Raw genomic sequence first — 27,567 nt, forward strand, 5'->3', positions numbered from 1 at the left:
ATACGGTGCCCCTGGAGCAGTTGGGGTTAAGGGCCTTGCTCAGGGGCCCAACAGAGTAGGATTCCTCTGCCAGCTGCAGGATTTGAACCGGCAACCTTCCAGTCACAGGCGCAGATCCTGAGCCACAGAGCCACCGCTCCGCCGGAGGCATGTCTTTACAAACAGAGTTGTGGGACTCCAGGACAACTTCTCAATCATGGTCTTGAAGCGATAGGAAAGGAGTAATGACCAGCCAAGCGATCACAATGACCCTCTTCCCGTCTGTAACCTTTCTTAACAATTGCATGTTAAGAAAACGGGAGACTGCAGTCTAGGATCTGCACCTGTTCTAGTGTAATTTTTCCCTTTGCAATATCATTCATGAGGACTAGACTGCCAAGCAGTTAAAGCTGAGTCAGAAGACAGGCCAGCACACTGGACACTGTTAGTGCTGACTCACGGTGACCTGGGCCAGAGCTCCACTGGACACTGTGCTCAGCTGTGCTTGCAGCTCTGTGTGTTGGGAGCAGCTAGCAGGACCTGTTCTTGAATGGCTCAGAATGTGATTCACCATCATGTCTTCGCTAACCGTTGCCTGAACATGTGAATGAATGTACCACGAAGAATGCTGGGAGTTTTCTGTTGACGTTTGCACTGGGGAGGGACTCCTGGTGGTGGAGAGAGGAGACTGTTAAAGACTTGAGCCACATGCTGCACTGATACCTTCTCATTAATGAGGTCCCTGTTCCTACAGGAGCACAGGTGCAGTGCTTCTGGTTTCTGGGAAGAAGAAGAGAAATGACCATTCCGTGTCAGTGTGTCACTGTGCAATGTGCAGTGTGTCAGTGTGCAGCGTGTCAGTATGAAGTGCGTCAGTGTGCAGTATGAAGTGTGGCAGTGTGTCGGTGTGCAGTGTGTCAGAGTATTAGTGTGTAGTGTGTCAGTATGAAGTGTGTCAGGGTGCGGTGTGTGAGTGTGTCAGTGTGTCAGTGTGCCAGTGTGTGAGTGTGTCAGTGTGTTCGGGGTCTGCTATTTAATTACTGTTAGTGCACTCCAGTTTAAATCTTCCTGCAGACCCCTGATTTGAAAACTTTTCACAGGCGTTAGTTTTATTACTACTTTACAAGAATTAATAGGTGTCCAATTAACTTGGTACAAACCATTAATTAAACATTACACTGCACACCAGTTCTCCTGGAAGCTGAAGACGGAGCTCGTCCTAGGGGCTGAGAGCATAAGAGGAGAGGCCTGGTGATGGAGGCATGGATCTTCCAGGCTTTGTTTTAGACAGTTAATTAAGCACAGAGATAATAAGGGAATAAATAGAAAAGTGTGACTGGAGATTCTCCCACACAGTCACACTTCTAATGTCATCCGGCTGAGCTTCACACACATTGTTCTCAGATCAGGCATCCCACCTTCTGCGTGTGGCGTGTCTGCAGAGGACACGGCTGTCTGTGTGGGTCTGTGCGTGTGCGTGTGTGGTACTGTATGTCCAGTGTGTGTGTGCCTGCACGCGTCTGTGACTGTGTGTCTGTGTGTCTGTGTGTTTCTCTGCACACGTTTGTCTGTGAATGCGTGTGTCTGTGAGTGTGTGCGTCTGTGAACATGTGCGTCTGAGAGTGTATTTCTGTGGGTGTTTATGATTGTGTGTCTGTGGGCATGGTTGTAAGTGTGTCTGTGTGCATTTGTGAGTACATATGTGCTTGTCTGTGAATGTGTGTGTCTGTGTGTTTGTGAGTGTGTTGTGTGTCTACGTGTGTGTTTGTCAGGGTGTGTAAGTGCATGTTTGAGAGTGTGTGCCTGTGTGTGTTTGTCTTTATGTGTGCTCGTGGGTGGATGTGTCTGTGATTGTGTGTGTCTGTTGAGTGCAGGTTTGTGTGTGTGTGTGTGTGTGTCTGCGTGTCTGGAGGCTGTGTAGTAAGGAAAGGTGCTCTCTGCAGTGTGAAAAGGGAGCAGTTCTGTGCCCAATTAAACATGCACCCTGAGTGCTTTCAATTCCTCGGGAAGATTAATAAACAGCAAAAGGTCAGATTCCAGGACCTCACCCAATCAAGCTGCTGTGAATATGCATGCAGGCGGATCTAGAAAAGGAGAAGAAAAGGTCTGAAAAGGAAAGGGAGGGGAATAAACATGTTTACACACGAATGGCCTCTTCTCGTTTCCAGCTGTACTTATGTTTCTATTTCTGGGAGAATAGAAACAAGGAGACACAAGTGGAAACTACAGGGAAGTGTGTTTAAAACTGGGAACAGGAGACACTTATGTACACAAAGGGTTGCGGGAGTCTGGAACAAACTGCCTAACCATGCTGTCAAAACCAAAACCCTGGAGCTGCCAGCAGCCATGTCACCCTGCAGCTCTCAGCTGGCCGCCCACTGGAGCCCAGCAGGTGTGAGCCTGGTCAGTACCTGGAGGGGAGACTCCTGGGAAAGCTAAGGCTTCTGCTGGAAGAGGTGTGAGTGGGGCCAGTAAGGGGTGCTCACCCTGCACTATGTCTGTGTGGGTCCTAATGCCCCAGTATAGTGACGGGGACACTAGACTGTAAAAAGATGCTGTTCTTCAGGTGAGAAGTAAAATCGAGGTCCTGACTCTCTGTGGTCATTAAAAATCCCAGGGCGAAAAGAGTAGGGGTGTTACCCCGGTGTCCTGGCCAAATTTCCCCCCTGGCCTTTACCCATCATGGCCTCCTACTAATCCCCATCTCTGAACTGGCTTCATCACTCTGCTCTCCTCCCCACTGAGAGCTGGTGTGTGAGCAGAGTGGCGCATCATCCAGGTGGGGCTGCACACTGGTGGGTGTGGAGGGGATCCCCATTACCTGTAAAGAGCTCTGAGTGAGTGTCCAGAAAAGTGCTATAGAAGTGTAAGCAATTATTATTAAGAAATGGCTGGATGAGCTTCTGGGATCAATTAACTACTAACTGCTCTCGTGTCTAAACCTTCTTCTGGCTGTTTGTTAGGAACTACTATCTCTGTGGGTCCTCATCTCAAATGCTGCCCCCCCACAGTGCCGGTACAGCGGGCACTCCCACACTTTCACAGTGGAAGAAGGTCCTGTGGCCCCACTGTCTGCATGATCAGTGCACTGAGGCCTCTGTCCTGACCGCTTGGTCTTCACCGTTGCTGTGCCTGGGGCACCGGAGCGGGTAGCCCTTTATTGGCCTCTTCTGTCTCAGGAGGAGGCAGAGGCAGAGGCTTGGTGCTCTGCGCGCTGGCAGGAGACCCAGGATGTCCGGTCTGTTGCTGGCGCCCTGATGCCCTCACCCTCGGGGTACACGGCGCAGGTGAGCTGATCGGTGTTCAAGCGCGGTGATGGAAGCCTGCTGCCCGTTCAACAGGCTCAGCCTGGGCCCAACCATGTGCGTAACACAATTGCATCTCGACCCCCAGGGGGAGCAGATCTGCCATCTGGCGCCATCCTGTCGGGCATCAACGTTCCTGAGCAGTACAGGTCACCGCCTGCCGCACCCCAGGGGTACTGCTGGCTCGGGGCCACAGTGGGCGCAGTGGGGAAGACGTGGCCATAGGAACGAGCCAGTCTCTGCTAGCCATGCCTGCAGACGATGCACGCAAGGACAGAAACAAGGGTAAGAATCGTAATTCCTTTCAGCCCAGGGGGACAGGACAGTGCAGCTCCTGGGGAGGAGAGAGAAACTGCTGCACCAGGTGAGCTAAGGGGGAACTTCAGGGAGCTCAGACTGTACAGCCCAGAGTGGAGTTTAGCCAGGACACCCCTACGTTCATGAGCAGAGACACGGTCTTTAATGTCAGCACCTCCGACTGCACACTGCCCCCTGTCCCCATGCTGGGGTATCAGTAGGGAAACTCTAGCTCAGAGGGAACAGTGCCACCTACTGGTCCACCAGCGCCACTTACAGCAGCAACCTGGCTTTCCTTAGAGTCTCCCACCCCGGTACTGACCAGGCCCAGGCTTGGTGAGTTTCTGAGCCCTGGGCATTTCACACCACAAGGTGGGATTGCTGCTGCTGTGTTCATTCAGCCAGAGCAGGGCAGGAGAGACAATCACCAGAATAGTGTCACTCTTAGACGGGTGAAAGACACTTCGCACTGAAATAGCAGCACTAGAACAGGAAGTATTTCCGTCCTCTTGAAACGACGTCAGAACGCACTTCGATTCTCTGCTGTGTTGTGCTGCTGTCTGAAGGACTTCCCATTAGTGGGCTCTTTTCACTCCGTGCTTAAGGGAGCAGAGCCTGCCTGTGTGTTAATTATATAAATATCCACCTGGCAGGCAGAGCTCTGTCTCCGTGTCTCTCTGGTGGGCCGGGGTGATGGCAGAGGCAGGGTCAGCCGCAGGACTCTGCCTGTCTGCGCTGCAGCTCTGCAGGGAAGTGGGGCGCAGCGCTCGCTCGGCCAAGCGGAGAGCAGGGGTGTCGGCGCTGACAGCTCGGGCGGGTGATGGCGCACTGACAGTGGCACGGAGCCTGGAGCGCGCCCAGCCCCTGGAATGTTATTCAACTTAGAGCTGAGAATGAAGAAATCAGAAGTCTTTCCTGGTGTTCGTGCGCCGATGTGCCTTTCTGTCTGCACTCGGCTAATTAGCTAATAGATGTCTCTCACCTGGGAGCAAGCTACCCAAATAGTTTCCTGAAGGAAATGCAGATAATTGCTAGAGGACAGCTCTGCGTGGTTCAGCTAAGGCAGACGGGGCAGGACAGACACTCCAGCAGGACAGACAGCAGCTCAGTGACCCCGCTATCACACCCTGGCTCCTCGATGGAGAGGACAGACTGGACCCTGGTGCAGGACCAGTCCACTGTGTCCAGAGAGGGACAGACAGGGGACTCTGAGCAGTAGGCAGTGCAGCTGAGCTGTGGGAGCTGATTTGCAGAACAGCACTGCAGAGTCCGGTCCCAACCTGACAGGACCAAGCGCTGTCATTTTCTATTCTCCTGAAAAGTCGCAATCCTGGCACCATCCAAGCGCTGATGAATCACCACGTCTGCAGGAGTCCTGGGAGAGAGCAGACACACACACACACACACACACACACACACACTCGCTCTCCTCCCTGCCAGTGTGCCCAGTCACAGAGATAGCGACAGGTCCCGGGGGCTGACTCTCTCCCCTGCTGTCTGTCTGTCTCCCAGGAAGCAGCCTGCTCACTGGAGCTCAGAAGAAAACGCTTCTTTCTTGAGCTCTTCTCTCTGGTGACAGAAGTCAGCCTGCGCCTCCCCCCAGCTCCACAGTGTGGGCAGGTGCCCTTTTATTTCCGAGCTGGCGAGAAGCTGGCCGGCGCAGTGGGTGCTCTGGTGGTGAAGTGGGCACAGTTCTGTCAAGTAGCCTGCGAACACGTGCAGCAGTCACCAGCTTCACTGCTCGTTCTGTGTTGTGGCTGGTGTCCAGTCTGGTCTGATTAAGCTGAGCTCCCCCAGACAGAGGGCACCAGCCTGGACAGCTTGTGTAAGCCAGGATACATCCGGAACCGTCGCGTGGATGCGGGCAGGCGCATGGAACATGGAGCATGCTCTGTCCGGGCTCGTCACACCTGCAGTCTGGGTCCCTCTGCTGGACATAGAAGGCATTGTAGCGTGTCCTGACCACGCCCACACTGTGGCCAACAGCTCACCTTTGTGTGTAGCAGGTATGTGTGCAAGTGGTTCTTTCACCAGAGAGGTACTGCCACCGCAGGCAATCTCCCACTCTTCTTTGTATGTGGAGCCCTCAGAAAGATAGAACTTAAAAACAACGGAAAATGCTCAAAACAAACACATGATTAGTGATTAAATGAGGTCGTGTTCAGGCCTCTCTGAAGGACAGAGCTAAAGGCTCCGCTTCAATGTGTGTCAGAGTGTGCAGGTGTGTCTGCATGTCTCTGTGTGTGTGTGTGCAGGTGTCTATCTGTGAGAGTGTGCAAACAATGGGTGTGTGTGTGAGAGTGTGGTGTGTGCATCTGTGCTTGTGCGTGTGACTGAGTGTTTGTGCATATGTGTATATGAGCTAAGTGTTCTGTTTTTATCCAGCAGGGATGATTCATTGATAGGAATTTGCAGTGCTTTTCCTGGATCATTAATAATAACAGTGGACATTAACTGCCAGTGATGAGCCCTGCAGTGCTCTCCCTGTTTAACTCTTTGGGATTGTGTGCCCAGGGCAGCCTGGAGCCCCTGGCACAGATCCAACTGCCAGCCTCTCACTCATTTAAAACACACGCACAGCGGGAGACACGGATCTCAACTTCGTTTAAATTTTAATTGGGAACATTTTGTGTTTTTCAGCGTTAATACTATTGCGCTTATGTGTTGGATCTGGGGCTGTTAAATTTAATTAGCAGATGGGCGCGAGTGACAGTGCAGAACCAGCTGACAATGACAAAAAGACAATTTTTTTTATTAAAAAAAGCTATTAAGGCAGAACAAACCGAGAGAGCGAGCGCGGAGAAGAGAACGCTAACGAGACATCAGGAGAACAGATGGTGTGCAAGGGAAGAAAGCGACAGCCCAGGGGTCATGGGTGCAGTTTTGGACTGTCATTAGCCAAGTGGACTGGGACGCCCCCACGCAGTGGGGCGCGTGTGGCTGTAGGCTCATAGCTCAACACTTTACTAGGCTTGCTATGCAACATCGCCCCCTGGTGGCTCACTGAGACACTGCACACTTGCAGCCCCTTCAAACCCGCAGCCCCAAGCCTCTCTCCCCTCTTGCCTTCAGGAGAGGGGCGCAGGGCGCTCCAGCTGTGTGAAGGCAAGGAGTCCTCACAGTCTTCGCCGTCCCTCTGTCTTGAGAGGGGTCTGGTTCTGGGGACAGGCAGGAGGCACTGGGCCCTGCTCGTGGGCACTCTGTGCCATGTCTGCTGGGGTGCTTGTGTCTGCTCGATCTCGGGCACAGATACCGGCACGCTCTGCTTTATCGCTGCAAAGCCATTAATGAAAATCGAGTGTCTTCCCTTCGCAGGCCTTATCAGTCAGGCCAGGCGCAGGGAACACGTTCTGAGAGACAGATTTCCTTCATCAAGGTGAAAGGAGCTTTGTCTCAGGCTTAAAGCATCTTTTTCTAAGTAGAGGCCGATACGTCTCTGAATGTTGACTTTTTATTTCAATGAGGTGCCATTAGGGACAATTTGAATCGGGCCGTTAATCTTCAGAATGAACCGTGACATTTGTCGTAGTTCAGGCGTTCTGAGCGGGTCTGGTCTCTGACGTGCGTGTCGCTCTGTCTGCAATGACGTTAGGAGCCTCACGGCAAGGGAGCTGGTACCCAGTCTGCTCAGTTTCCCATCTCAGATGAAGCTGAGTATAGAGCACGTTCACGCAGTACTTACTGCACACACATCCCTTCTCACACCTGTATCGTCTCCTGCGACACCTGCACTTGGGCAGCATGCTCTGCCAGCCAGAGAGGTGCAGCTGGCAGGCGGCTCGATGGAGTTAATTGAGGGCTGGAGATGGAGCAGATATCCAGGAGAGCTGGACCCTCAAAGGCAGCCCTGAAGACAGTGGTGGAAAGTCTGCCCGTGCCTCTGCCTGGCACGTGCCCAAGCTCCCCCCTGCTGCCCCTGCTGCCCCCCGTGACTCACGTGTAAGAGCTTCCGAGTGTGAGTGAGTGTGTGAGAGTCTGTGAGTGTGAGTGTGTGATTGTGTGTGGGAGTATATGAGTGTGTGTGTGAGTGTAACTGTGACTGAACGTGAGTGTGTGTGTGACTGTGTGAGTGTATGTGTGAATGTGAGAGTGTGTGTGACATGACTCTGCTTGTATGTAAATGGGTGTGAGTTAGTGTGTGTGTGAGCGAGTGTGTGATTGTGTGTGTCAGTGTGTGTGTGTGATTGTGTGTGAGTAAGTGTGATTGTATGTGAGTGTGTGTGTGATTGTATGTGAGTGTCAGTGTGTGTGTGATTGTATGTGAGTGTGAGTGTGTGTGATTGTATGTGTCAGTGTGTGTGTGATTGTATGTGAGTGTGAGTGTGTGTGATTGTATGTGAGTGTGAGTGTGAGTGTGAGTGAGTGAGAGTGTGTGTGAGTGATTGTGAGTGAGGGGTGTGTTTGAGTGAGTGTGTGTGTGATTGTATGTGAGTGTCAGTGTGTGTGTGATTGTATGTGAGTGTGAGTGTGTGTGATTGTATGTGAGTGTGAGTGAGTGAGAGTGTGTGTGAGTGATTGTGAGTGAGGGGTGTGTTTGAGTGAGTGTGTGTGTGTGATTGTATGTGAGTGTCAGTGTGTGTGAGTGTGTATACAGCAAGCTGTGTCGTGTGTATCTGGTGGGATCTGCTCAGCCAATGAAGAGCCCACACACCCACAGTGGAGCTGAGGCAGGCCAGGAGTCAGGGGGCATCTCCTCAATTTGTTTCCGACACCCCCCGCACTGCGCCCCCTCTCAGCGGAGTCCTCCGCACTGCGCCCCCTCTTAGCAGTATACCCCCTCACAGTGCCTGGGGTTCCCTTGGGGTGGAGATCACAAATTGCTCCTCATAAATTTCCTTTCAGCTCTTTTCTGGCAACGAGTTTGAGCTTCAGCGCATTGCTTCCCCCTGGTGGCCGAACGACCACAGCAGGCTCTGCCAGTTAGCCCCACTCGCCCTGTGCACATCAGAACTGTCTCCCACTCACTGACAAAATCCACGATGGATTTTAAATTCCTCTTTCCTGATCTTAGTCTAGGGGCTTGGAGTCTTCCAGCTGAGTGAGATGCAGCTGGAGACCGCTGAGCTCTCTGAGTGAATAACACAGTCTAGGTGTGAGTCACTTCAGGTCTTCTTCCAGCTCTGCATCCTAACGTGATAAGACAAAACCCTGGAAAGGTACACAGACGCTACACACAGCCTTTCCCGAGCTGGAATCTCTCTGACATTCTTATCATGGGCTCTAAAGACAAAACTGAAAATCAAAAATTTATTAAAACTTCATTTAACAATTCAAATTAAAGCCCAAGAACTGTTTTTTTTCCCTGTCATTTCTTGTTTTAATTTCTTGTCATTAGCTTAAGGTTGTGCCCTACAACATTCAGCACTGTTCACTCTGCTTACACATTTACTGCGGTACACAATGGTAAGAACATGCAGTAGAGCCCAAGTAATCTGAAGTAAAAGCACAGTAAGGTGCAGTAAAGCACAGTATGTTGAAGAATGATAAACCACAGGACCAGTCTGGTAAACTGACCCTGTGACCTCATGGCACAACAGGCTCTGGAGATCGTTCACATATCACTTTGAGGGCTACGATCTGAGAGCGACAGGCGAGAGCGGTGTTGCTGGCTATTTTTAGCCCCTGGACGTCTCTTGGTCTGTTGTAATTCCGCCAAGCACTCGGCTCACTGGCCAGCAGTCCAAGAAATGTGAGCAGTGTGTGTGTGTGTGTGTGAGAGAGAGAGGGATCTGTGTGTGTGCGTGAGAAAGAGATCTGTGTGTGAGTGATGTGTGTGTGTGTGCGAGAGAGAGAGAGAGATCTGTGTGTGTGCGTGAGAAAGAGATCTGTGTGTGAGTGATGTGTGTGTGTGTGAGAGAGAGAGAGAGATCTGTGTGTGAGTGATGTGTGTGTGAGTGAGAGAGAGAGATCTGTATGTGTGCGTGAGAAAGAGATCTGTGTGTGAGTGATGTGTGTGTGTGTGTGAGAGAGAGAGAGAGATCTGTGTGTGAGTGATGTGTGTGAGAGAGAGATCTGTGTGTGTGAGTGATATGTGTGTGAGAGAGAGATCTGTGTGTGTGAGTGATATGTGTGTGAGAGAGATCTATGTGTGTGAGTAATGTGTGTGTGAGAGAGATCTATGTGTGTGAGTAATGTGTGCGTGAGAGAGATCTATGTGTGTGAGTAATGTGTGCGTGAGAGAGATCTGTGTGTGTGAGTAATGTGTGCGTGAGAGAGATCTGTGTGTGTGAGTAATGTGTGCGTGAGAGAGATCTGTGTGTGAGTAATGTGTGTGTGAGAGAGATCTGTGAGTGTTGTGTGTGAGAAAGATCTGTGTGTGCGTGAGTGGTGTGTGTGAGATCTGTGAGAGATCTGTGTGTATGTGATGTGTGTGTGAGTGATGTGTGTGTGTGAGAGAGTTCTGTGTGTGTGAGAGAGATCTGTGTGTATGTGGTGTGTGCGTGAGAGAGATCTGTGTGTGTGAGTGATGTTTGTGAGAGAGATCTGTGAGTAATCTTGAGATCTTAAAAGCAACCATAATTCCTACCACCACAAAGCCCTGCTGAGCCAAGAGCTAAACCCAAAACAGAGCCCCCTGAGCCAGCTGGTCCTGAGGCTCACCGACCTGAGCACTGCTAGAGCACCACAACTCAGACTCAAGCACATCACAGCACAGATCAAACAGCAACATCTCACACACTGGGACACACACACAAACACAACAAACTGGAATGCTACAGAACCCTAAACAGACAATACAGAAGCCGAATATTTGACCAAGATAAGAAACAACAAAAAGAAACAGACCCTGACTAAGTACAAATTCAATGACCACAGCCTGGCCATAGAAACTGGGCAACACAGGCAGACCTGGCTGCCCAGAGAGGACAGGCTGTGCTCCCACTGCCAGCGGGGAGAAATAGAGACAGGGGTGCACTTCCTACTGCACTGTGACAGATACTCTGGGATTAGAGAAACATTCTTCCCTAAATTCAGAAATCTAATCCCAGAGTTCCCACACCTGCCAGAATCACAGTGGGTCCCAATCCTACTGGGAGGGGGAGGAGGGAACTCAGCCCAGTATGTGATCTCCTGTCACAGCCTGAGGAACAGTGAGTCTGTCTCCCAATAATGCTCCATCCGCCTACAGTATATGTCAATATTTTATAATATGTCTTTGTTGTAAATAATAGGTCTGTAGATTTTATTTTACTTTTTGTTTTGTTTAATGTAAATATAATTACTTTTATTTGCTTTGGCAACACTGATTGTACCCATCGGTCATGCTAATAAAGCACCTTGAATTGAATTGATCTGTGAGTGATGTGTGTGTGAGGGATCTATGTGTGAGAGAGATCTGTGTGAGTGATCTGTGTGTGAGAGAGGTGTGTGTGTGTGAGAGAGATCTGTGTGTGAGTGATCTGTGTGTGAGTGATCTGTGTGTGAGAGTGATTTGTGTGTGAGAGTGATTTGTGTGTGAGTGATGTGTGTAAGACCTGTCAGCAATTTGTGTAATCACCACTTTGTGTTTTTGGGAGCAGTGTCTCTGTCTGTGTGTACTATTGTGAGTGCTCTCACTCACAATAGTGCACACAGACAGAGACACTGCTCACAAAAAGCCAGGAGCAGAGTGACCTCAGAAAGCTGGGGACTCACTGACCGGACAGAGGTCTGCTCCTCCCAGCCCCCGTCCCCCTGTGTGAAGAGGGGGCCCCGCACCCCGCACCCCGAACTCTGCTGTGGCACCAGCTCTGCGCCATGTGCAGGACCCTCTGTCCTGAGAGTCTGTTTTAGAAACACCTGGAACAGAGCTGCTCAAAGTCTTGTGTGTGAAAAGCTAAAAGGATCTAGTTACTACTAGAAAGGCTCTGTCTGCACAGCCCTGGAGTGAGGAATCTCCTCGTCTCTCTGCTGTGTCCAAGGCTCGTGTCTGTAGTCCCACTGCATTAGGGTGAGAGTCTCTGTACCCTGTCCTGTGTCCACAGGGTGCAAGACTGTCCCATTGATCCAGCTGTACCTGTAACTGGGGTGACTTCTCAGACACGTCACTCAGGGAAGAGCTCTGTGTGTCACCAGGCCGGCCCAGATCTGTCAGCAATGGACTCTGCAGCCTGAGATGGACCCAGAGACCTGGTCACAGCAGGGAGAACTCCTCCAGGGACTTGACCAGCACCGTGTCCTCCAGACTGCTGACCCAGAGACCCGGTCACAGCAGGGAGAACTCCTCCAGGGACTTGACCAGCACCGTGTCCTCCAGACTGCTGACCCAGAGACCCGGTCACAGCAGGGAGAACTCCTCCAGGAACTTGACCAGCACCGTGTCCTCCAGACTGCTGACCCAGAGACCCGGTCACAGCAGGGAGAACTCCTCCAGGGACTTGACCAGCACCGTGTCCTCCAGACTGCTGACCCAGAGACCCGGTCACAGCAGGGAGAACTCCTCCAGGGACTTGACCAGCACCGTGTCCTCCAGACTTCTGACCCAGAGACCCGGTCACAGCAGGGAGAACTCCTCCAGGGACTTGACCAGCACCGTGTCCTCCAGACTGCTGACCCAGAGACCCGGTCACAGCAGGGAGAACTCCTCCGGGGACTTGACCAGCAGTGTGTCCTCCAGACTGCTGACCCAGAGACCCGGTCACAGCAGGGAGAACTCCTCCAGGGACTTGACCAGCACCGTGTCCTCCAGACTGCTGACCCAGAGACCCGGTCACAGCAGGGAGCACTCCTCCGGGGACTTGACCAGCAGTGTGTCCTCCAGACTGCTGACCCAGAGACCCGGTCACAGCAGGGAGAACTCCTCCAGGGACTTGACCAGCACCATGTCCTTCACGTCGCTAAAGACAGAGCGGATGTTGTTGGTGTCGGTGGCGCAGGTGAAGTGGGAGTAGATGCTCTTGTCCCTGTCGCCCTTCCTCTTGTCCTTCTTCACCGCCTGCTGCAGGTACATCTGCAGGATGAACTGCATGGCCCCCTGCACATCACACTGCTTTCCTGCCAGAGGGAGTGAGTACTGGAATTAACACTGGAAACACACTGCACACTGTAGATACACACACTGTAGATAAACACACACTACACACTCACTGTAAATACAAACACACTATACACACTGTAGATACACACACTGCGCACTCACTGTATATACACACACTGTAGATACATACCCTATATACACACTGTATACATACACACAACACACATACGTACTATGTATACACAGTACACACACAATATGAACACTGTACATACACTGTACACACACTGCACGCACACACTATACACACGCATTCTACACTCACTATGCACACACACACTGTAGATACACACACAACACACACATACTGCACACACTGTACACACAGTGCACACACACTATAGACACACTGCCCACACATTATACATACACACTGTATGTATACACTGTACACAAACTGTATACACACTATATACACACTGTATACACACACGATATACTCACACACATTATACACACACACTTTATATAAACACTCACTGTATACAGACTACATAAACACATGCTGCATACACTTTACACAAACACCACACACACTGTATAGATATGCTGTATACACACACTGTACATACACGTACACACCGTACACACTGTACACACTGTACACACACACACATCTAGAATGCATCCTGCAGGCACAGCAGCTGCTCCTCCGCAGCACAGAGGGATTTTCCAGACTCCACAGGCAGGTCTGGGGCTGGGCGGCACGTCTGTATGGTTGCTATGGGCAACAATGAGGCAGATTGAGCTGCCAGACCAGCCCATTGCTGTAACTCTCCTGCAGGTAAGGAGCCTTGCAAGTGAGAACTACCCTTTCCAACCACCTGTGATTGAGTAATTGACCTCCAGCTTGTGTAACTACCCTTAATTGCTTAATTGGACCAATTAAGCAATTAAGGGTTGGTCAAATTACTTTATGGTAGTTAATAACGATAGTAATAATCTGCATATAGTTATATAGTACATTTTCATGCTAATGTGTCATAATGCTGTACTTACAGATTAAATTAGACGGAAAACTCCAATATAAGACTAATAAAACCAGAGTAAAAAAGAACATCCATACGACACAAATTTAAACCATTCCTTAAAAATTGCTGTTGTAAAAACATTTGCATTTAGGATTTGAGACATGCACTTCAGGATGAATGTGTGATCCGAGGGGTGGAGAATTTTAGAACTGTAGGGGCTGTAACAGACACTGATTATCTTCAACCCTGCACCAGAAAACCTTCATGTGTGTCTTTGCATTTCAGATAAACAAATCAAGGACCAGGTGCTTTAAATACTAGTAAAAGTTTTATTAACCGCTAACTGCTATATTCCTATAATGCACCAGCAGTCAATGCAGTGATGCCAGCACAGGAGTAATGTGTTCTTGTTAGCATTATAGCAGCTGATTTTTGCACAAGAAGCAATTGATATGAACTAAGATCAGAAAATCAGAAATTTTAGGTACAGTAGAGGTAATTTAGGTACAGTAGAGGTACTGTATGTGCAATTAATCAATTAATGACCTTTAGGCAGCTAAGGCACTAAACTGGACTAAATGAATTGACTGATGTAACAGCAGGAGACTGAACCTTTGAACTGGGGGAAGTAGGTGACGAGGTGTGAGGTCAGGATCTTCTCCGCCAGGATGTCCTTCTTGTTGAGGAAGAGGATGATGGAGGACTTGAGGAACCAGGGGGAGTGGATGGTGGTGTAGAACAGGGCCTTGCTCTCCTCCATCCGGTTCTGCAGGAGAGAGGTGGGGAGGGGAGAGGTCAGTGTACACACCTCGCTCTGGCGCCGCAAGTGGGGCGAGACAAACTCGGGGGAACCTACATCGGTCTCCTGCTCCTCCAGCACCTGGTCGTACTCGCTGAGAGAGGCCAGGAAGATGAGGGACGTCACGTTCTCAAAGCAGTGGATCCACTTCCTGCGCTCCGACTTCTGCCCCCCCACGTCCACTATCCTGGAGAGGGCCCGAGCGGGCAGCGGGGGAGGACAGGGGCAGAGAGAGGGATCATGAGAACCGGAATGAACTAGAAACAGTGTCGAACCCCTGCCCTGCCGCTGCAGGCCCTGCCCCCTGGCACGCACTGCCCAGTCTCCTGTGGCACCAAGCACTGCCAGCCAGGCCCAGCCTGCCCCCCGTCCCCCATCTGCAGGGGCAGGGAGGGGGCTTGACGGAGCAGCGTGTTGCTGACTGTTCTATCTGTCCGAGTGCTTAGTCCTGTTTTGCACACTCCTCAGTTTCTCGATTAGGCTGCAACGTGCACTGAGCAGGGGGAAGAGGCCCAGGGTGCTGCTGGTCAGTGTGGGCGACAGGGAGCCCCCTGCTGTGGGATCCCAGTGTTCAGGGCTGGGGAGGCTGTAGCTTCTGTTCCTCTCAGCTCTAGCAGCTGACATGAGCTAGTGCTGCGCACACACTGTATCTGCACACATTCTGTACACTGTAAACTGTATCTGCACACACACTGTACACTGTATCTGCACACATTCTGTACACTGTATCTGCACACACATTGTACACTGTAAACTGTATCTGCACACACACTGTACACTGTAACTGTACACACACTGTACACTGTATCTGCACACACACAGTGCTACTGTATCTGCACACACTGTACACTGTATCTACACACACAGTGTGCTACTGTATCTGCACACACACTGTACTGTACACTGTAACTGCACACACAGTGTACACTGTGCTACTGTAAGTGCACACACACTGTGTGTGACTGTAACTGAGCAGACACATGCACAGTTGCAAGAAAGTTTGTGAACCCTTTGGAATTACCTGGATTTCTGCATTAATTACTCATAAAAATGTGGTCCGATCTTCAACTAAGTCACAATAATAGACAAACTCAATCTGCTTAAACTAATAACACACAAACAATTGTACTTCTTGTTAGTACTGAACACTTGGTTTAAACATTCACAGTCTAGGTTGGAAAGAGTATGTGAACCTCTAGGCTAATGACGTCTCTAAAAGCTAATTGGAGTCAGCTGTTCAAATCAAGGAGATGAGATTGGAGGTGTGGGTTGGAGGTGCCCTGCCCTATAAAAAAGGCACACAAAGGCTGGTTACTGCTAGAGTCAAGAAAGAGCTGTTCATGTGAACTATGTTGCATGTCCCAAGTTTATAAAAGTCCACCTGGATGTTCCACAACACTTCTGGGACAATGTTCTGTGGACGGATGAGACAAAAGTTGAACTCTTTGGCAGAAATGCGCAATGCTATGTTTGAAGGAAAAAAAGCACTGCACACCAACACCAAAATCTCATCCCAACCGTGAAGCATGGTGGAGGGAGCATCATGGTTTGGGGCTTCCTTGCTGCCTCAGGGCCTGGACAGCTTGCCATCGTAGAAGGAACGATGAATTCAAAATTGTATCGGGAAATCTACCCTGACATTCTCCTGTAAGTGGTCTGTCACCTGAAGCTTAATAGAAGCAGGATAATGCAACAAGACAATGACCTGAAACACAGGAGTAAACCTGAAACAACAGAATGGCTTAAACGGAAGGAAATTTGTGTTCTGGAATGGCCAAGTCAGAGGCCAGACCTCAAACCAATTGAGATGCTGTGGCGTGACCTGAAGAGAGCTGTTCATGCAAGGGATCCCAGAAATATCAATGAACTGAAACGGTTTTGTAAAGAGGGATGGTCTTAAATTCCTCCTAACCGTTGTGTGGGTCTCATCAGCAGCTACAGGAAATGTTTGGTGGAGGCTATTGCTGCTAAATGAGGTTCTACCAGTTACTAAATACAAGGGTTCACATACTTTTTCCAGCCCGGACTGTGAATTTTTAAACGATGTGTTCAATATTGACAAGAAGTACAATTGTGTGTTATTAGTTTTAAGCAGACTGTGTTTGTCTATTATTGTGACTTAGGTGAAGATCAGACCACATTTTTATCAGTAATTAATGCAGAAATCCAGGTTATCCCAAAGGTTCACAAACTTCTTCTGGCAGCTCTGCTACTGTAACTGCACTGAGTGACACACTTTCAGATGCTGGTCAGCTTGGACGAGTCAAACCAGGTCATCTAGGGACTCGGCTCTTGATGGACTGGCTGGCTACCTACCTGAGTGACATCTTCTCCACAGTGAAGGGATACTCGTTGATTCCTGTAGTAGGGAGTCGAACCCGCAGCACATCTTGAGCAGTGGGGATGTAGTCTGCAGCTGCGATGCGCTCCAGGTTCGACATGAAACTGCACAGAGAGTGGGAGGGAGGGATGAGGAGACGGTTGGAGGGAGAACAAGAAGGAAATGTGGAGCCAAAACTATAACATGGTTCTTCCTTTGACATCTGTTACTCTACAGTTGATTCTGTTCTCATGAGAATGAGTTCAATCTCAAAGGTGACTTTTAAGTCTTTTTAAGGATATGGTGCCCTCTGCTGTTGCGATTCAGTACTGATAATTTCTGGATTTCTAGATGGGGTGTGTTTGAGGGGTGCAGATCAATGGTGGACCTGCTGGCACAGCCCAGAAACCCTCTTCTCTCCACATGTAGCCCCTCCTACACGATGACCTCATGTAATGTGGTCATTTCTACACTCCTTAAGAAATGGGGGGGAAAAATATAGATGTTTACTGTCTAAAACCAATTTGAATATGTTCTCTTGTCCAGATGAGTGCCTGATGAAGTCACGGGTACTTTCACACACTCTGGTTAATAATAGTCACAGACTTGCAAGCCAAACTGACCACAGGGAATGGACAAGGGCTAGTGATCCGCAGAGAATATGAAAGCACTGGTGAAAGGATTAAATCTCTCTCGCTCTAACGACAAGGGTTGGCTGGTCGTTCCTGGGAGATGCTGTGGAGGTGGAGAGTCTGGCTAACAGGGGACTTGTGCTTCTGTCTCAGGAAGTGCCCGGCTACTCCAGGGAGACACCTTTCTGTGGCACTAGAGCTAGAAGCCACAGCCTGAGGTGTGGAAACCGAGACACCAGGTATGTTCCACACAGCTTCTCATTCTCATGAAGGTGGAGCTGAGCTCTACCTGACTGATGACAAGTCTCCCATGCCTTTCCAGGTATTTCTGTGACTGTACTCTCGGATCCCTGGAGGAGAGTTTCCAGCTAGCGATCTGCGGGCCTGGGCCGACCCTGCCACGGCGCAGGTGAGCCCCGGGCGCACTCACTAGTCGGTGGAGTCCAGCAGGTGGAAGTGGCGGCGCTGGCTGTAGCACTGCCGGATGCCGAGGTCGGCCCACAGGCTGCGGATGGCCTGCACCTCCCAGGGCTCCAGAGCCCTGACCCGCAGCACGTCCACCTGGAGCAGGCGCTGGGCGTGTGCCTGCGCGGGAGAGAGGGCAGACAATCACAGCCCCCCCAGTACTCCAGCCCACCTGCACCCCAGTACCCCTGGTCTGATTCTGTTTCTCACCAGCTGCCCCCGCCCCTGCTGCACAATGACTCTTGTATTGGGGTGCTGGGGGGAGAGCCCCACCATCTCCCAGTACCTCGTTCTCCGGGCGGCCGTAGGGGATGCCCAGCGTGGCCATGGCGCTGATCATGCTCTGCGCCGCGGTGAAGATGTTCTGGTACACCAGCTTGGCGAAGGCGCGGCGCTCCTCCTCTGAGTAGCCCTGGCCGTGGATGATGCGCATCTGCTTGATGAACGTGCTCTTCCCGCTCTCGCCTGTGCCTGGGGGCCGGGGGGGGACGAGAGGAGAGGCAGAGAGAGACGCTGACCCCAGCTGAACAGCCTGGCCAGCGGCCACCCCTCGGAGGACCGCACCGACGGACACGGCGGCAGCCCTGGCACCCTGCAGCCCAGCAGGTGTGAGCCTGGCCAGTACCTGGATGGGAGACTCCTGGGAAAGCGAAGGTTGCTGCTGGAAGAGGTGTTAGTGAGACCAGCAGGGGGCGCTCACCCTGCGTTCTGTGTGGGTCCTAATGCCCCAGTATAGTGACAAGGACACTAAACTATAAAAAGGCGCTGTCCTTTGGATGATATCTAAAATCGAGGACCTGACTCTCTGTGGTCATTAAAAATCCCAGGGTGTCTCTTGAAAAGAGTAGGGGTGTTACCCTGGTGTCCTGGCCACATTTCCCCCCTGGCCTTAACCAATCATGGCCTCCTAATAATCCCCATCTCTGAACTGGCTTCATCACTCTGCTCTCCTCCCCACTGAGAGCTGGTGTGTGGGGAGCGGACTGGCGCATCATCCAGGTGGGTGTGGAGGGGATCTCCATTATTAATATCATTATGATCAGCTGTGTGACACAGGCCATACAGATCGCACACCTCCCTGCTCCTTCTCCAGACCTCCAGTCCAGCCCAGCAGTAGCCCAGCCGGACTGAACGCAGTTCCCCGTCTCTGCTCTGTGGTCAGCGCGGTCAGAAAGAGGCCCAGGACCCCTCAGGCGTGTCCTGTCTCTGTTTCTGATGTGTGGCTGAGACTCGGACCATCATTTCACAATGCTCTACTACCCTAGTGTGTTTTTACCATGATTTCATGGTACTCTACTGCCTAAGTGAGCTTTTACCATGATTTCATGGTATTCTACTGCCTAAGTGTGCTTTTACCATGATTTCACTATGCTGTACTGCTTAGTTATGTTTTTACCATGATTTAATGGTGTCCTATTGCTCTAGTGTGGTTTTACCATGATTGCACTGTGCTCTACTGCTCTAGTGTGTTTTTACCACAATTTCATGGTACCTTTCTGCCTGACTGTGCTTTTAGCATGACTTCACTGTGCTCTACTGCCTAACTGTGCTATTACCACAATTTCATAGTGTTCTCCTGCCTAACTGTTAATTTATGCTGTACCGCTTAACTGTGCTTTTACCATGATTTCACTGTGCTCTACTGCTATACTATGTTTTGACCACAATTTCACGGTGCTCTACTGCTCTAGTGTATGTTTACCATGATTTCATGGTACTCTACTGCCTAAGTGTGCTTTTACCACGATTTCACGGCGCTCTACTGCTTAATGGTGCTTTTACCACGATTTCACTGTACTCTACTGCTCTGTTGTGTTTTTACCGCGATTGCTCTACAGCTGCAATGTTTGTCACCATAATTTCGCGGTGCTCTACTGCCTCACTGTGTTTTTACCATATTTTCACCCCTGCCCTACTGCCTAACTGCTTGTACCATGATTTCACTGTGCTCTACTGCAGTAATATTTTTCACCATGATTTCGCGGTGCTCTACTGCCTGTGTTTTTACCATATTTTCACCCCTGCCCTACTGCCTAACTGCTTGTACCATGATTTCACAGTGCCCTACTGCCTAACTGTGTTTTCACCATGATTTCACTGTGCTCTACTGCAGTAATATTTTTCACCACGATTTCGCGGTGCTCTACTGCCTGTGTTTTTACCATATTTTCACCCCTGCCCTACTGCCTAACTGCTTGTACGATGATTTCGCGGTGCTCTCCTGCTCTAGTGGTCTGACCATGATTTCGCGGTGCTGTACCACTGACGTGTCTGATCTCACTGACGGACTCTGCGAGCCCCGCGCTCAGGTGACCATGGTCCAGCCGGGACGGGTTCCCGCGCGTCGGCCAGCCCTCGCTGGGCCGAGAGTGACCGCAGGACAGCGCCCATGGTCACCTCCCACCGCCGCCCGCCTCACCCAGCAGCAGCAATTTGATCTCCCGCCTGTCCCTCTTCCTCTGCTTATGCAGGATCTTCTGGATCTCCCGATCCACGGCGATCGCTCGGCGCTCCTCCTCGGACAGGCAGCACGCGCAGACCCGACACCGCGCCATGGCGCGAGGCGCTCTCTCCCCGTCAGCGCGCGCCGGGCGGCTCCAGCGCGGCCGAAGGGCGAAACCGCGTCTGTTTCACGAGTGGCGTGACGCGAACAGCGGCTCCGGCAGGGCAGCTCGTCACGGAGGTCCGCCCGCAGCACGAACAGGGTTAATGGGAACTAAACTGTTCTCGAAAGGCACGGTTTCCGAGGAGACGCGTCGGGTCGCTCCGGGGGTCACAGACCGGAGACGCTCCTCAGCCTCAGCTCGGGGAAAAGTAAAGGGTGAATTAACTGCCCCGGGGAGGCCACCGTACTGTAGCCCCCACCTCCTCCCCGAGAGCGAACCGGTTCCCTTAGAGCCCCGGGCGCCGGCTGCTCGGAGGGCAGGGTTTCAAGTCGGCGACCCCAGCCCGTTAAAAGACGAAACTCCTGCTCTGATCAATCCCGCTCCGTCTCGTCTAGAACAAACTAACAGCCCGAGCGGTGAGTTAGTTAAACGTGCTTGCGCTGGACTCCCACTGTCCGGTCACTCACTGCGGCCGCCGGCTCGACCAGCGACCCCGAGCGCAGCGCCTTCTCGCCGTGGGAAATAGTCACAGAAAGTTGGAGAGATTCTCCAAGTGCAGCGTGATCAATTCACCGCAGGACAGGACATAAGCTGTGGAAAAGGGACGGAGTTCCTGCCTGTTGCGCAGGTTATTATTCTCACAGGTGTAGCAGAATTTAAAATATGTGACAGAAAGGCGGAGAGAACAGGGCCGACTGGACGGGCGAGGACCGCACAGCTCTCTGCTAGGACTGCCGAGATGAACAGCGGGCGTGGAGCCAGCGGCTGAAGCAGCGTGATCACATGATCCCGGCGCTGCGAGTGAGGGGCTTGACTCGGCCACGCCCACCCGTCGCCAGGGGAAACTCGCCATGGATCTCAGGTACACAGCACACTTGGGCACAGGAAGGCAGACTGACAGCCTGTCTGGGAGTTTGGACCTGGCAGTGAAGGCACTGGAGTGCTTTTCACGCCACTATGAGACTCTACACCTTCAACTCTCCCAAAAAAATCTGAATCTCATAGAGTATTGGAAAGTGTCATCCAACCCATTGCCCTATGCAGCAGTGAAGTGTGGGGTCCCCTCACAGAGCAGGATTACACTCAATGGGACAAACACCCCATAGAAACAACCTGCAGGTGTGCAGGAAAACTCCTAATAATGTGTGCAGGGCAGAATTAGGCCAAGACTCATTGCTTTTCACCAAACAGAGGCAATTAAATATTGGTTATACCTGAGAGAGAGTGACTAGCATTTGTCCCACGGCAAGGCCATGCTGAGCCCAGAGAGGAGCCCCTCAGCCAGCTGGTCCTGAAGCTCACTGACACCAACCAGCCTCAGGACAGCTACAGCCACACAAAGCACAATCAAGCAAACCACAGCACAAGATAAACAACACCACCTCACGCACTGGGACACACACACAAACTGGAACGCTACAGAACCCCAAATAGACAATACAATAATATTTGACCAGGGTGAGAAACAGCAAACAGACCCTGATGTGGTACAGGCTGAATGATCACAGCCTGGCCACAGAAACTGGACACAGACAGATCTGGCTGCCCAGAGGGGACAGGCTGTGCTCCCACTGCCAACAGGAAGAAACGGAGACAGAGGTGTACTTCCTACTGCACTGTGACAAATACTCTGGGATTAGAGAAACATTCTTCCCTAAATTCAGAAATCTAATCCCAGAGTTCCCACACCTGCCAGAATCACAATGGGCCCCAATGTTGATAATGATAATGTTACTTTAGTAGCCCTATACAATTTATTGCATTAGGAATTCGTCTTTTCGCATATCCCAGCTTGCTCTCCATGAGACACACAGACAGGGAGGGAAGCTTGGGGTCAGAGCGCAGGGTCAGCCATTTATACTGTGCCCCTGGAGCCTCTGGGGTTAAGGGCCTTGCTCAGGGGCCCAACGGAGTAGGATTCCTCTGCTGGCTGTGGGATTAGACAAACATTCTTCCCCAAATTAACTAATCTAATCCCAGAATTCTCACACCTGCCAGAATCCTACTGGGAGAGGGAGGAGGGAGCTCATCTGAACTGGCAGCCCAGTGTGATCTCCTGTCACAGCCTGAGGAATAGTGAGCCTGTCTCCCAATGATGTCTTATGTGTTCTATGTCAATGCCCAATGATGGGTTTGTACTGTAGATGTCTGTAGATGTGGTGTTGACTGTATATGCTTTGGCACCACTGTAATTCACAACTCATGCCAATAAAGCTGTTTGATTTTGAACTTTTGAACAACTGTTGCTGACACCCAAAACAGACCTTTCCTGTCTGCGTGTCCATCTGTGGAATCCTCAGCCTGATTTCTGAACCAGTAGGAGTCCTAAAGCCTCAGTCTGCTGAGGTTTCGAAGAGTCCCAGGTAGGTGTGAAAAACCACAGCTGTTTCCGCGGACCAAGAAAACACTGTGATTACATGAAAGATATAGTTTAGAATAATTAGTTTGCAACTGGACATCTATTTTCAACCAATTAAGGCCTGTTTTAAAAAGTGCATGATGTTCTTCACCAGCTGAAATAAATACCGGAGCCCAGGACAGTCTGGGGAAAAGGATTCTGGAAAAGTTGCACACGGAGAGCAATTACTGGGCGTAGTTCATGGAGTAGCTCATCAAGGTTAACAGTGGCCAGTAATAATAATTATAATAATTGCTTACACTTATATAGTGCTTTTCTGGACACTCCACTCAAAGCGCTTTACAGGTAATGGGGATCCCCCACACACCCACCAGTGTGCAGCCCCACCTGGATGATGCGACGGCAGCCATAGTGCGCCAGAACGCTCACCACACACCAGCTATCAGTGGGGAAGAGAGCAGAGTAATGAAGCCAGTTCAGAGATGGAGATTATTAGGAGGCTATGATTGGTAAGGGCCAGGGGGAAATTTGGCCAGGATGCCGGGGTTATACCCCTACTCTTTTCGAGAAACGCCCTGGCATTTTTAATGACCACAGAGAGTCAGGACCTCGGTTTTACGTCTCATCTGAAGGACGGCACCTGTTTACAGTCTAGTGTCCCCATCACTATACTGGGGCATTTGGACCCACATGGACCGCAGGGTGAGCGCCCCCTGCTGGCCCCACTAACACCTCTTCCTGCAGAAACCTTAGTTTTTCCCCGGAGGTCTCCCATCCAGGTACTGGCCAGGCTCACAACTGCTGAGCTTCAGTGGGCGGCCAGCTGGGAGCTGCAGAGTGATATGGCTGCTGGCTGCTGGCAGTAGGCTGGGCACTCTCAGCAGCACCACGCTCACTCTTGTTCACACCCTGTGCACAGTTGCTCACAGCTGGTGAGGGCTGCGTCCTGCCCTGCTTTGCCTCCCCTCCCTGCATGGGTCTCGCTCAGCTCCTGCTGCCTGTGTCTCTGACAGCGCAGCCCCGTCCCTGGGGCAGCCATGCGGGGAGGGAGGGGTGAGCTCAGCAGCAGGTATGTGTGGGACTGCAGGCATGTCGGCATGTGTCCTGCCTCCCCACTTCAGGCTGGACCAGTCCAACCAGTTCCTCACAGGGAAGTGTGGAGGACTGGATTGACTGATTGCCTCACATTCTGCGCATACGGGAGACACAGGGGAGGAGACACAGAAAGAGGGACAGGAGACACAGAGAGCGCAACAGGAGACAAAGAAAGGGGCAGGAGTCTTTCTGAGACAGAGAGATAGGAGAGTGAGAGAGAGGGACAGAAGACTCTAAGAGGGGGACAGGAGACGGAGAGAGAGAGAGGGACAGGAGTCTGTATGAGACAGAGGGAGAGGAGTCTGACTGCTACTACTAATGCTTTAGTGGCTTTTATTACTATACAACTACGTTGTTACTGTTAGTCCTGCTGATATCGCTGTGCCTGAGAAACGAGTGCTGAGCACTGCAGTAACAGTCACACAGAGCGACTGTCCTCACAGCCTGAGGGCTCCTGTGTGTTTGCTGACTTCCCGGAGTGCAGGTGCGATTGCTCAAGAGTGCGGGAGGAGAGGGGGATTTACTGAGTGTCCCTGGAGTTTCCTGAATCCAGCCCTTCCCTGAGGAGAACAGCACAGGAAACAGACTGATCATGAGCCTGAGAGCAGCAGCAGATATCTTTTCCATTCAACCACCTTTATTGGTGTGACCGATGAATTGCAGAGTTGTCAAAGCAACAGCATTTAGTACTCAAGGACAATTAAACCAATAACAATAGTGTTTGTTGGACTGTCTGTTCCTCAGGCTGTGACAGGAGAGCACATACTGAGCTGCAGCTCTTTTGGGATTCCTCTCCCACTGGGATTGGGAAATGTTCCAATTCGGGCAGGTGTGGGATTAGATTTGATATTTTAGAGATGAAAATTTGTTTAATCCCAGAGTGTTTCTCACGCTGCATCTGTCGTCTCTGGGCAGCCAGCTCTGCCTGTGCTGAAAAACACAGACCAGTCTGAACTTTTCATGTGAAAAACGCAGTCCACATGTGGAATCTGGTGAAAACCTTCTTCCTTGAAAGGCCCCCCAAGACTTGAGAATCTTATTCTGGAGACTGGAGCGCCATTTAGCGGGCAATAACGCAAAGAGTTACGCAGAAAGCCTTGTTGTAATTCAGGAATCTGCCACAAGATGCCGCAAGAAACCTTTAATTCACTCTTACTGCCTACCTCCCAAAATGCTGGTCGAGGTTTCACCCAAAGAAATTGGTATTCAAATCTTTAAAATGTTCATTGAAAAAAATGCTTTTGCTTGTTTGACTTGAATGTAGAGCAGTGAGTCGGAAATATTTTTTTCTATCTTTCAATTTATATTTTTTGTAAACCCGAATTCTACACTGTTAATTACACACCAGGTAAATATTTTCATAGAGCATTTAGTGCCACGTTGCATTTAACACTGTCCATGCAAGCAAGAGATAGTGATTGAGATAGAGGTGATGGTCACATCGTAACACATTCAAGCTGAAAACAGACTTGTTAACGAACTCGTCAACATTGAAGACAGGCAGCATGAAGCCTTGCAAGAGCCCTCTTTCAATTTCAGCGTTTTTGCTTTAAGAAAGCAAGAAGTGCTACAAATGAGAGGAGCCATTTAGCCCCATTGACTCATTTGTTAGTTAGTAGCCAATTAATTACAAGGTCTCATCCAGGTGTTTCGTGAAAGAAGCCAGTGTATCACCTTCAACGTCATGGGTGGACAGCTTGCTCCATACCCCCACCACCCTCTGTGTAAAGAACTGCCTCATTTTCTCATTTGTGGCCTCGGCCTCCAGATTCACTTCAAATCGTTTAAAAGGCGAGGAGGAATGAAATATAACACACAAGCACAGGCAAGTGGGTCAGTTTATTTTTGTAACATCCGCTCTGACAGATCCAGGCGCACTCACCTGAAGGAGGAGTCATGTGACCAGCCGGGGGGGGCATGATGCCGCGGTGATTGACGCGGCTCTGCTGGCCTCAAGCCCCGCCCACAGGAAAGTGGGACTCTGTGTCCCAGAATCCCTCACCTGTGTCGGGCGCTCATGCCTGCAGGGGAACCAGGGACAGCAGAGGAGCGTTATTTATAAACACACCTGCAGCTACCGAGGCCTGAAGGGCAACGCCCTCAGTGCTGCAAATTAGGACAAGCTGTGCTGCGCTTCACATGAATCATAGTGTGTGTGTGTAACATGCACATGGAGATGGAGAGAGGGAGGAGTGATGGAGAGAGTGAGAGAGTGGGGAGAGGACAGAGGGAGTGAGAGATGAGGAGAGGACAGAGGGAGTGAGAGATGGGGGAGAGGACAGAGGGAGTGAGAGATGGAGGAGAGGACAGAGAGAGTGAGAGATGGGGTGAGAGATGGGGAGAGGACAGAGGGAGTGAGAGTTGGGGTGAGAGAGTGGGGTGATAGGACAGAGAGAGTGAGAGATGGGGAGAGGATAGAGGGAGTGAGAGATGGGGAGAGGACAGAGGGGGTGAGAGATGGGGAGAGGACAGAGGGAGTGAGAGATGGGGAGAGGACAGAGGGAGTGAGAGATGGGGGAGAGGACAGAGGGAGTGAGAGTTGGGGTGAGAGAGTGGGGTGATAGGACAGAGGGAGTGAGAGATGGGGTGATAGGACAGAGGGAGTGAGAGATGGGGTGAGAGATGGGGAGAGGACAGAGGGAGTGAGAGATGGGGTGAGAGAATGGGGTGATAGGACAGAGAGAGTGAGAGATGGGGAGAGGACAGAGGGAGTGAGAGATGGGGTGAGAGAGTGGGGTGATAGGACAGAGGGAGTGAGAGATGGGGGAGAGGACAGAGGGAGTGAGAGATGGGGTGGGCAGGGACTCACAGCAGGTCTCTCTCCAGGACTGAATCGATCTCTGTTTGACTTGTAAGAAGTGAGTAAATTCCCCAGCAGACCCAGGCTCCCCCTCACACGGCCCAGCCCTGCCCGCGGAGCAGCGGGGGCATGGGGCGCCCCGGGGGTGGGGCGAGCTCGGGGTTCACGGCGAATTCACACCGCTGGGCGCGGAGGTCTCGCATGCTGGGGCCCTGGGGTGCTGTCTGTGTGGAGTCTGTATGTTCTCCCGTGTTCACATGCGTGTCCTCCGGGTGCTCCGGATAAAGAAGAAAGATGCTCTGCCTCAAGTCAGGATCTGGGCAAATTCCCCTGGGATTTGCCGACATCACTCTCTCTAGGATTGACTTCTATGTTAGGCAGCACCTCCGTTCTTCACAGCCGGGAACTGCAGAGCAAAGCCAGGGGCCGATCCACAGCGCCAGGGCCCAGGGCAGGTTCTGCTGGCGGCGGGTGGCAGTGTGGGCGTGGTCGCTTCAGCAGCATCAACTTCCAAATCAGAGGACGTTCCTGTGGGGCTCAGTCTGCCTTAAACACAGTTTCCATCTTAATGAACAGTTCACTTCATCGGAGCAGTGTCCCCCGAGTGAAGCTTTCATTCCCCTCCTATTTATAAAGGAGCTGCTGTGGAGCTGGTTCACGGCTAACTTTGCATTGGATTCTACATCTTGACCCGAACCTGACACTCGGTGCCTGTCTCTGGAAGGGCCTGCAAGTCCACTGTCACTGCAGGCTGGGTACACAGACTCCTGGTGCACAGCAGTGTGATCCACTCCAGGGTTTACAGTGCTGGCTGTCAGACTCCCAGTGTCAGACTCTCTGATGGACTATCCTGGGGGGGACCAGACTGGTGCGACTGACTGCACTGTCACACCTGGGATGGACCAGACTGGTGCTGCGACTGA

General features: G+C 51.2%; 1 protein-coding gene and 1 long non-coding RNA gene across 2 annotated transcripts; both read right to left on the reverse strand.

Moving 5' to 3' along the window:
* Positions 1-8,815: 8,815 nt before the first annotated feature.
* LOC148813711 (guanine nucleotide-binding protein G(q) subunit alpha-like) lies at positions 8,816-20,409 on the reverse strand. The gene is made up of 7 exons (XM_088907748.1): positions 20,204-20,409; positions 18,071-18,255; positions 17,750-17,904; positions 16,684-16,812; positions 14,425-14,554; positions 14,181-14,334; positions 8,816-12,554 (listed from the first exon to the last, which is right to left on the reverse strand). Exons 1-7 carry the CDS (start codon positions 20,337-20,339, stop codon positions 12,343-12,345), a joined length of 1,101 nt encoding a protein of 366 aa, XP_088763874.1. The 5' UTR covers positions 20,340-20,409; the 3' UTR covers positions 8,816-12,342.
* A 3,745-nt stretch (positions 20,410-24,154) lies between these two features.
* On the reverse strand, positions 24,155-25,865 carry LOC148813712 (uncharacterized). The gene is made up of 2 exons (XR_016086173.1): positions 25,727-25,865; positions 24,155-24,404 (listed from the first exon to the last, which is right to left on the reverse strand). It is a non-coding gene; the product is annotated as an uncharacterized LOC148813712 (long non-coding RNA).
* Between the last annotated feature and the right edge of the window lie 1,702 nt (positions 25,866-27,567).

This window comes from Atractosteus spatula, chromosome 28 (assembly GCF_055471065.1).
Source record: "Atractosteus spatula isolate fAtrSpa1 chromosome 28, fAtrSpa1.hap1, whole genome shotgun sequence".
Classification (NCBI taxonomy): Eukaryota; Metazoa; Chordata; class Actinopteri; order Semionotiformes; family Lepisosteidae; genus Atractosteus; species Atractosteus spatula.